Genomic DNA, 9,904 nt, shown 5'->3' with positions numbered 1-9,904 from the left:
CAATAATGTTTTCCACAGAAAATTCAAAGGCATTCTCAGCTAGGCAGTGAGCCACAGCGTTAGCCTTTCTAGGAATTTTAGAGTCATACTAATATTTTTCAATTAATAAAATGTTCAAAGTAAAGTTGATTTGGCAAACTTACACATCAAAAGGGTAATTCGCGTGAATAAACAGGTTTGCAAATAGATTCATATATCGAGAATATGTAAAATGAAACCTGATAATTAATTAGCAAATGCAACCAAATATGAAAAATATCTTATTAGCAAATGCAAAATGCATTTTGTAACAAGTCTTCAGTTCGATAATGAGAATTACATTTAGGGTTTATGAGATATCTGCCTTCCATTGTTGAACAACACAAGAAAGAGACTTGTAAGACGACCCACCAAAGTTCAATGCTTTCTCGGCACTATCTTTCAGCTCTCTGGCCCTGTGCCTCATCACCTTCCCTTCATTACCCTCCATCACCATCCTTATCACCCTGCCGATCTCCTCCCTTTCGACAACTCCTTTTTCTAGTCCTCCCCCAGCTGCCAGCTTAACGACCAAGCCGACCTCTTCGACAAGCATCGTCGCGTTCATTCTCTGTTCAGCATAAAGTGGCCATGCGATCATCGGCACACCGTGAGTGATGCTCTCCAGTATGGAGTTCCAACCACAGTGAGATAAAAAAGCACCGGTCGATGAGTGGCGGAGCACCATTACCTGCGGAGCCCAGGATGGAATCACTAGCCCCACTCCTTTTGTCCTCTCCAGGAAACCTTCGGGCAAATATGCCGTTGGATCGTTAACATCTCCACCAGCGTTGAAGAACGTACCAGAGGCAGACGTATTGGTCGGTTTACGCACCACCAAGATGAACCGTTGCCGACTTAGCTCCAGACCCCATGCCAACTCAGTGAGTTGTGCAGCTGTCAAAGTCCCTCCACTGCCTAGTGCTATGAAAAGAACTGAATCTAATGGTTGTTTATCCAGCCAAGCAAGACACTCAGCATCCCTTTCAGTCATTGGTACTTCATCCTGTTTGATAAGCGGCCCAATGGCATGAATCGGTGGTGTGGGTATTTGCTTATAGAATGAGTGCTCTCTTATTGCTTTAAGCGACTTTGGTTCAAGATCCTCCCACAAGTTCAAGAAAATCCCGGTTGCCATGGGCAATCGGCTAAGGTGGAGCAGCAACCACTTGTACTCGTCAATCTTCCTATTCCGGGCTTGGTCCAGCAAGTCCTCAATTCTTACTGGTGCGCAATCTGGTACTTGAATTGATTCAAGGAGGTCAACGAACTCGCATTCTACCTCTCTGTCCAGAGTAGGAAGATACAAGGAAAAGCAAAGGAACGCAGTGGAGGTAGTGCAAAACGTATAGGTAGGAATTGAAAGCTCCCTACAGATTTCGAAAGCTTGGGTACAGAAAAAATCGATTACGAGAGCCTGCAGCTCGCCCAGGTCAATGAGGACCGACTTTAGATCAGACTTGAGGCTCTCCTGGACGATGATAGATAGTCGGGTGAGGACGAGAGTTTCTTCACTGACAAGGGCAGAAATATCAACAGGTGGGAGGTCGATGACTTGCAGGCCAGGAGACAATACTGTGCAAGCTGGTGAGCGGAGAAGATGAGTTTGAGCGGCGGAGGCTTCAGTGGTGATATTGAGGAAGCTAACATGGCAATTGTGATGGACAACGAGGGATTTGGCCAGCTCGAAGAGGGGGATAATATGACCCATGCCGGGACTTGGGAGGACTGCAACGTGGGGTTTCATGGTATCGTATTCAACTTCCGCCATGGCTAGCTCTTAGTTTGTGAGATGCGGTTCTGTGAGAAAGTTGGGTTAACTGCACAAAGACAGAAAGATGATAATGATAACTTGCTATCTCAAGAAAGATGATGATGATATCTTCCTATCTCGTGACTCTTACCACGAGTTAGGTCGGTATAGACGATGACGAAAGGCAAAAACAGTATTTTAGGACAAAGAAGGTGACATCATGGATGAGATAAGAATCTTGCAAATCCACTCACCGGTTGACCAGGAATTTTCCCATGGAGTATTTTCTAGATTGCGTCACGTTAAAATTTAAAAATTATAAAAATATAAATATATATAAAATTAAATCTTGATAATTTGTAATATATAAGTAAAAATAAGATTTAAAAATAAAAATTTTTAATATAAATTTAAAATTTTATATCATAAATTTTCATGAAATTTTTTTTATTATAATCTTTCAGGAAATAATATTTATCTATTATTATTTTTATAATAAAATGTTTAAAATTTATTTACTTAGTATAAACTATCAACTGATTTTTTATAATGTCATTTTTTATTCTGATATACATGTAAGCTAATTTATTAAGTTTTTTTACTTTATATAAATTCTAGATATTTTCATGTTACATTAAGCATATAATATTATAATAGAGATCTTCAATAAGATTTTTCTTACTCAATGATGTCTAGAGGATAAAACATTTAAGTTATTTTTCATATAGATCACTAATCTTAAATAATTTTTTTAGATTCTAACTTAAGAAGCTTACTATTTTATAACAAAAACTTTGGGATCCATATTAATAAGTTTATTATTTATTCTAAACTTAGTTTTGATTTTATTTTAGTAAGACCACATTCTTGAAAATAAATAATATATAGGAATTATAAAAATTTTTGAGACTATAGGATAAAAATTGAAGAGATATTTTTAAATATATTAGAATTTTATAAAATTTTATAGAGTATATAGAGATTATAAATTTTTTTTAAAACTATTTTTATATTAATAAAATTATTAATAAAAATTAAGGTATATTTTAATTTTTAGATAAAAATTTAGTTGCATGTGGTTCCGCCATTGCATCCATTATTTTTTTTAAATATTTTTTCCTCTTCGAGTATCCTATAAAATATTCATTTAACTTAAAGAAATCATGCTTCAATTGTGAGTGCGCTAGTTTGATATTTTTTACTTTTAAACATTTTTAAAAAAAATTATAATATCATAAAAAGATTTTTTTTTAATAACTAAATAAACAAAAAAATTATCGAGAGATTTTCTCAGGACCTAATTCTCAATGACTTTAACTTTTTTCTTAATTAAATATTTTAAAATCTCATTTAATTATATAAATAAGATGAGATAAAAAATTTATATCCGTGTGTCCCAATAGAAGTACCTAGAAGTGTAAATTTATTTTAAATACTTTTTATAATTTTTAAACATTTTTAAAAATATAAAAAATAGAAATTTATTAAAACATAATTCCTTATTCATTAAATTAAAAACCTATATCCGTAAATTTCATCGGGACCCACTGTTTGGTTGATATTTTGTACCACTGTTGGTTGATATTTGCCGAAGGTCAAATCCGGCAGCCCACGTTTCCTTGACCACAAGTAGAGCTTATGATGCTTATCTTCACTAACTAAAGATTTTAGAAAATGATTATATGGCTATTAATTATATGTATTCATTCATATATTTTTATTTATTTTTATTTTTTTAATAATTAAGGAACTGACTATTAAGAAAATTATATTTTTATATTTTTTTAATAATTAAGAATATTTAAAAAATAATTAAAATAATTTATTTATATTAATGTACATATTTAATAGACATATTTGAGTACAAGATTTTTTCCAACTCATCATTGGAGGAATAAGGTTGAGTTGGAGTGTCTTCTGCCATGAGAAAGTAGGTTCTTGCCACTACGTCCAAATTGAACTTGTATGGTAGGGCTCAATATCTTAGAGGCACTTTGAGCTGGATCCTGTGTGAATACTAATTTTACACCTTCAAATTGAGATAATTACAATTTAACTTCTTTATTATCAATTTCAAAACACTGAGCATAGATAAAAGATGAGTAGACATACAAGAAATAACATGCTTCAGTAAAATAAGACGCCTACCTTGAGACAAAAACTTAAATTTCCACCCAGCCATCTTATTACAAACCTTATTAACAAGAGGCTCCAAAATTCTTGCAGTAGGTCTTCCACAAACAAGAGGAACTCCCAAATATATAGTCGGAAATGTAACATCTATAAATCCAAAATTTCTCAAAAGTACATGCTGGCATTAGGGGTGTGCATCTGGACTGGTTTTTTTGGGGATCCGGTCCAGAAATCCGGATACGGGTGAATCCGGGCGGTTATCCGCCGGGATTACACCCAGGTGGTTGTTATAAAACCGGATCAACGGTAATCTGTAACCGGGTTATACACCTGGTTACTGATTTTTTCCCTTCGAAACGATACCGTTTCTTCTTACAATTTTCCCCCAAATGTAACCCGATAAACCGTCTCTCTCGATCGAATCTCAGTATCTCACTCGTCTTCTCTCACGCTTGTCTCTCAAGAACCCTAGGGCCCGTGGCGATTGCATAGCAAATGCACGTTAATCTCTCTGTCTCTCTCTCTCTCTGTCTCTCTCTCTCGATTTGGGTGGATTCCTTTTTATGGGTTTACGTTTGATTTTCGCATGTGTCAAAAGATCTTATTTCTCGCTATTTCCATGTGTTTTGTCTACACTTATTCTGATTTAGTAGTACATGCATTTACGTGGAAGTCCCAAAATGGATTGCAAGATTTAGCATTTAAATCTTAGGGTTTGCATCATCTAGCACATTTTCCCTCTTATTCTGATAGGTAGGATGTTGATTGGGCATTTCAGAGATGGTATGGGTATTGCTAAAATTTGATCCTATGTTAGTTTCTGATTGCTTTGTTTTAGAGGTAGTTGATAACTATCTTGTGTATGTTGAAAGTTATCTTCGTGTGAAGAGTTAGTATGCGCTGGTGTATGAATAAAAATTGCTTTAACAAGTAATGTTATCTCTTTTCCTTAAAAGGTTGCTTTCTGTTGCAGGCTTTCTCAAACACATAGGCTGTTGTTTTTTTTTTTTTTTTTTTTTTTTGCCCTTTACTTAGAGTAATAGCCACTGTCCTGTGATGGATGGGCTTTGAAAATTGGAAAAAAAGAAATACAAAAATACAAAATACAAAATATATAAGCTACCTAATCTTTGACCTTTTCCTAATTGACCAGTCACATAAAACGTAGTCATACTTTCTTTCCTTTTGTTGTTTCTCAAAATATTAGATAATCAACTATCCTCACAGCAAAAGCAAAATGTGAAATAAAATTATGACTCCAAAGGGCCACTTTACTCATATCATTTGCCTCTCATTGCTTAAGTAAGATTGTATTGTTATTTTGTATTGTGTTCTTTTATAATATTCATAATCTTTTTCTCTTTCAATGGGGTGCCAACTGCCATTGAAATACTTATAGAAGAATGAGAAGTATAGAAAATGATAAGCACAAGTGCATAAACTAGCAGTCATGCCCAATGGTAACAACTGGTAAGCACAAATGCTTAAAAATATAATATATATATTTTGAAATCCGAATGAAATTAATTAGCTTCTTTTAAAACACGAGCACCAATAACCCAACACATGAAATCCGAATGAAATTATATCATAAGATTTTAATATGAAATCTATAAATTATAATTGACACGGTATAATTCGCATAACTAGTTAAACAATCAACACAAATTGGGTTAATTCAAACATGACCGTTTTGATCGTTTCATACAAATAGAATATATCGATTAACTAAATTATATATAACCCATTCAAGATGACAACTATAATTATGATAAATAATAAACTATTCATATCATAGTTAATATCTTTAAAAAATAAGATTACATACCAACAAAAAAAATGTTAATATTTTTTAGATATTAAGTAGTCAAATAATAATATCAATATTACATCCCTATGACAAAGTAGTCAAATAATAATATCAAATAATAAAACCAGATTGATCACCAAAGAAGGTAAGCGTCTACGGAAAGGATTTTTTTCCAATAATTCCGGTAAACGTCGTAAGGTAGAGTCTTACGAGCTGTACTTAATCACTACAACAAAAAATATTTTTTGGGATGAAAATTTTCGTCCCAAAATATATAGATTTTGTTCCGAAATATTTTTTGGGATGAAAAAATTTCGTCCCAAGGTCGTCCCAACATCACTGTCCCAGAAGATATATTGGGACGAAAATCATAATTTCATCCCAAAATATATCTTTTGGAACGAATTTGAAATTCACTGTTCGATACCGTTCGAACGATGGATTTTTTTGTCATGGATAAAATTCGTTCTAGAATTGCGTTCGAATGCTTCTCATATACCGTTCGAACGTTAACGTTTATTTTGAACGGTTATCAAGATATGTTCAAACAATCAATAGAAATACGTTCAAACATTAAATGAACCGATCGAATGGTTTGGAGATCGAACGGTGCTGATAAACGTTTGAACGATATGGTAATGTCCTGCGTTTGAACCTTTTTTTGAGCATCTGGTATCGTTCAAACGGTTTGCTCATTAATGTTTGAACGGTACATTATCGTTTGAACGGCATGCCCATTAATGTTCGAACGTGACACGGTCGTTCGAACGGATATTATTTTTATTAAACCCAATAATTATAAAAAAACTAAATAGACATCCATATTATTTGAAAACATAAATTAGGAACTGTTTAATTACTCACAAAATTTTTATAATAAGTGCGAATAAATAAATAACCATAAGACTAGCATTGTTCATACATAATTAGATAATGTCATAAGCTAGACGTAAAAAACTATCAGTTGGTTGGATGCCTGTACTGTTGCATGAGCTGTTGCATTTGGAGTTGCATATCTCTCCTGAACTCTGCTTGTTCTTCTTCATGTTGTTTGAGGCGCATCTCCATGTCTCCTTGTCTCGCCAATTGAGCCTCTAACTCTTGTTGTTTTGCAACCAATTCTTTAATTCTACGATTCGCATTCTCTTGAGCTATAGAGGCAGACCCGGAAGAAGAGGAAGAGGGAGAAGGTTTTACACAGCGACCCAGACCCCTCAAATATCCTGAACGTTCACCCAGAACTTGTGTAAAAATCTCAACATCAGTATTTGAGGAATTTTGATCTGACGCAGATTCAGCACGCAGGGCAACCATATTATCCTACATATAAGATAAAAAGTTAATATCATCATAAATATTCAAATATATTTATTTAAAACAAATTATAATACTTACATAATTTTCACGGGCATCAGGATGACTCCACTCTCCATTACGATTAGTATGTGATGCAACATATAATTTTGTCAGATCATAATTGGCATCTGAATCTTGCTATAATAAAGATTTGTTAAGATATAAAGTCATTATGATTCATATATTTAGTTAACTATATACAAATAAAAGAATAGCAATACCAATTTTTTAGAGAGGCGGTGGAAAGATCTTGAGCCTCCATGATGAGTAATCTTCAATTTTGATCTATTTGTTTTGTTTATAGAACTTCGCTCCTATATAAGAATTGAAAATATTAGAAAGCAAAATTAAAAATAGGACTAAAATAATTAAATTAATTATACCTTATATGATGGATCCTCAAACATGTCACAAAGTTTTTCCCAATCAGAAGGTTGCACATCTTGAAAAGGATGTTGGCGTGCTTCTTCACTATTCTCAAACTTATTATAATGCTCATGACACCTGGCCTTATACTTGCGGAATGCATTACTCATAAGCTCTTCCACAGTTTTACGCTCCTCTCTCCGACCAAAATTTAATTCGAAATCATCCTTATAGAAAAAAGTTTAGACAAAAATATTATCATTTACAATATTCTAACTTTAAAGTAAAATAAAATCATAAGTCCAATTAAATTTCATTTATTAAACATTACCAAACAACGCTTCTTGATAAGGTCCTTAATATCTTGGGGGACTTTCTTCCATGAACTTGTTGCCAAAGGTGCATAAGTTCGTGTAAGAGCACCCACATGCGATGCAAGCCAAGCTGTTGGTTGTCCTTCGCCTCCGGTATGTTCATCAAGAATGTTAACTTTGATCTTACCCACCTTACGATATTTTTCCAACATCACGCCTCTCGTAGTGCCTCAACCTTGACGAGATTGTACTGTGAAGTCATCATGATATATAACATTATAATCAATTTTCTATTATAATCTTAATTAATAACTTTTATGACTATTAGAATTTTACCTTGTTCTGTAGAGTCAATCTCTAATGGTGAGTCTGAAGGAGAGCTAGGAACAGGTGGAGATGGGTTGCGCACTTCCTTTCTCTTCGGAGGCATAATTTCAAAAAACTAATACAATATTCATTAAGTAAAATAATGCTCATCATCACGTAATGTGAAAATATAATTCGTCAATCACTATCTGTATCAGTATCATTTGACAATTCAGTCTCATCTTCTGTAGATACTTCAGATGAATCAACATTTTGCTCAAGTGTCGCATCAACAATTTCAGCCTCAATATCTTCTCTATTCAATGGAATCATCTCATACTGGCTCAAATCCACAAACAAATTAAAGACGGGCTGACTCTCTTGGTATGCTTCTTGAGTAAAGGCATCATCTTCTTCTTCATCTCGCCCTTCTGCCTGAGGGATAACATCATATATATTTCTTGGAGCATATTTTTGTACTACTCGCCATTGAGTTCCTAACTTCGGGTCATCTAAGTAGAATACTTGAGATGCTTGAGAAGCTAAAATAAATAGATCATCTTCGTACCATTTTCTTGATGTATTAATACTCAAGAAATATTCATCATCACGGACTCCAGTTCGAGGATTGCTTAAATCCCACCAATCACACTTCAACAGATACACTGCAAGCTCCCCCAAATATTTCATTCCAATTATATCAACAATCACTCTATAGAAATCAATATTTTCTCCATCATGACTTCCCCCAACTAGGACACCACTATTTTGTGTTTTCCTATAATGATCTCGATCTATTGTGTGATACCTACTACCACGAGAAATACATGCAGAATATCTTGTAGCCCGTCTCGATGGGCCACGCGCTAATGCATACAATTCATCTGATATATCGTTTGGATTATTGGCATGCATTTGTACAACCTACATATTAAGTAAAACTTCTATTATATCAATAAAAAAACAATCAATATTTTCTATTTGTATTGAATGAAGTGTCGCATATGTAATGTCATTACTTGTTGTTCAAACCATCTCGGAAACTCCTCTTCATGTTTATGGTCTATATCATTTACTCTTAGTTCCTTGAGCATGTTAATATGATCACTGAAATTGATGATTACCACATGTATTTTATATTATTAGAATTTTGCGAAAGTAAATGAGCGAATACTAAATTAAGAAAAGATTAATACTTACTTCAAGTAAATCTCTATCTCAGGGCAATTGTTCAACACGTACCACTGAGCTTTCTCAAACTCTATTCCACATAAGTCATAACCACGCACTACACCAAGTGGACGTACTTGTTGGGAAAACACGGAAAACACATTTCGTTGTCTTGCTCTGTCAACGTCAAAGTTTCTTTCTGGCCGATCAAACCTAGTGTCAACTCCATGGAAATATTTGGAACATAAGGTATGCCACTCATCATCAATATATGCTTCTACAATTGATCCTTCTGGGCGAGCTTTGTTACCAACTGTTCGTTTCAACTTTCCAAGAAATCGTTCAATGGGATACATCCATCTATACTGAACTGGTCCTGCAAGTCGAGCCTCATGTGGCAAATGGACGGCCAGGTGAACCATGACATCGAAAAATGACGGTGGGTAAATACTTTCTAGCTTACACAATATTATAGGAATTTCCCGTTCCATTCGATCCAAAGCTTCTACATTTAATGTCCTTGCACATAAGTCTTTGAAAAATAAACCCAACTCAGTCAAATCCACGCGCACGTCTCTAGTCAAGTACCCAAGGATACCAATAGGCAAGATACGCTGCAAAAGGACATGACAATCATGACTTTTTAACCCAGTTATTTTCCAGTCATTTGTTCGCACA

General features: G+C 34.2%; 1 protein-coding gene across 1 annotated transcript; it reads right to left on the bottom strand.

Annotated features, from left to right (window-relative positions):
• Nucleotides 1–205: 205 nt before the first annotated feature.
• On the bottom strand, nucleotides 206–1,933 carry LOC122295681 (anthocyanidin 3-O-glucosyltransferase 5-like). The gene has a single exon (XM_043104761.1). The coding sequence runs from the start codon at nucleotides 1,787–1,789 to the stop codon at nucleotides 329–331; it is 1,461 nt and encodes a 486-aa protein (XP_042960695.1). The 5' UTR covers nucleotides 1,790–1,933; the 3' UTR covers nucleotides 206–328.
• Nucleotides 1,934–9,904: the final 7,971 nt, after the last annotated feature.

The sequence above is a fragment of the Carya illinoinensis genome, chromosome 15 (genome assembly GCF_018687715.1).
Source record: "Carya illinoinensis cultivar Pawnee chromosome 15, C.illinoinensisPawnee_v1, whole genome shotgun sequence".
NCBI lineage: Eukaryota > Viridiplantae > Streptophyta > Magnoliopsida > Fagales > Juglandaceae > Carya > Carya illinoinensis.
The sequence above is the reverse complement of the archived record's forward strand: the minus strand, read 5'-3'. Positions and strand labels throughout refer to the sequence as shown.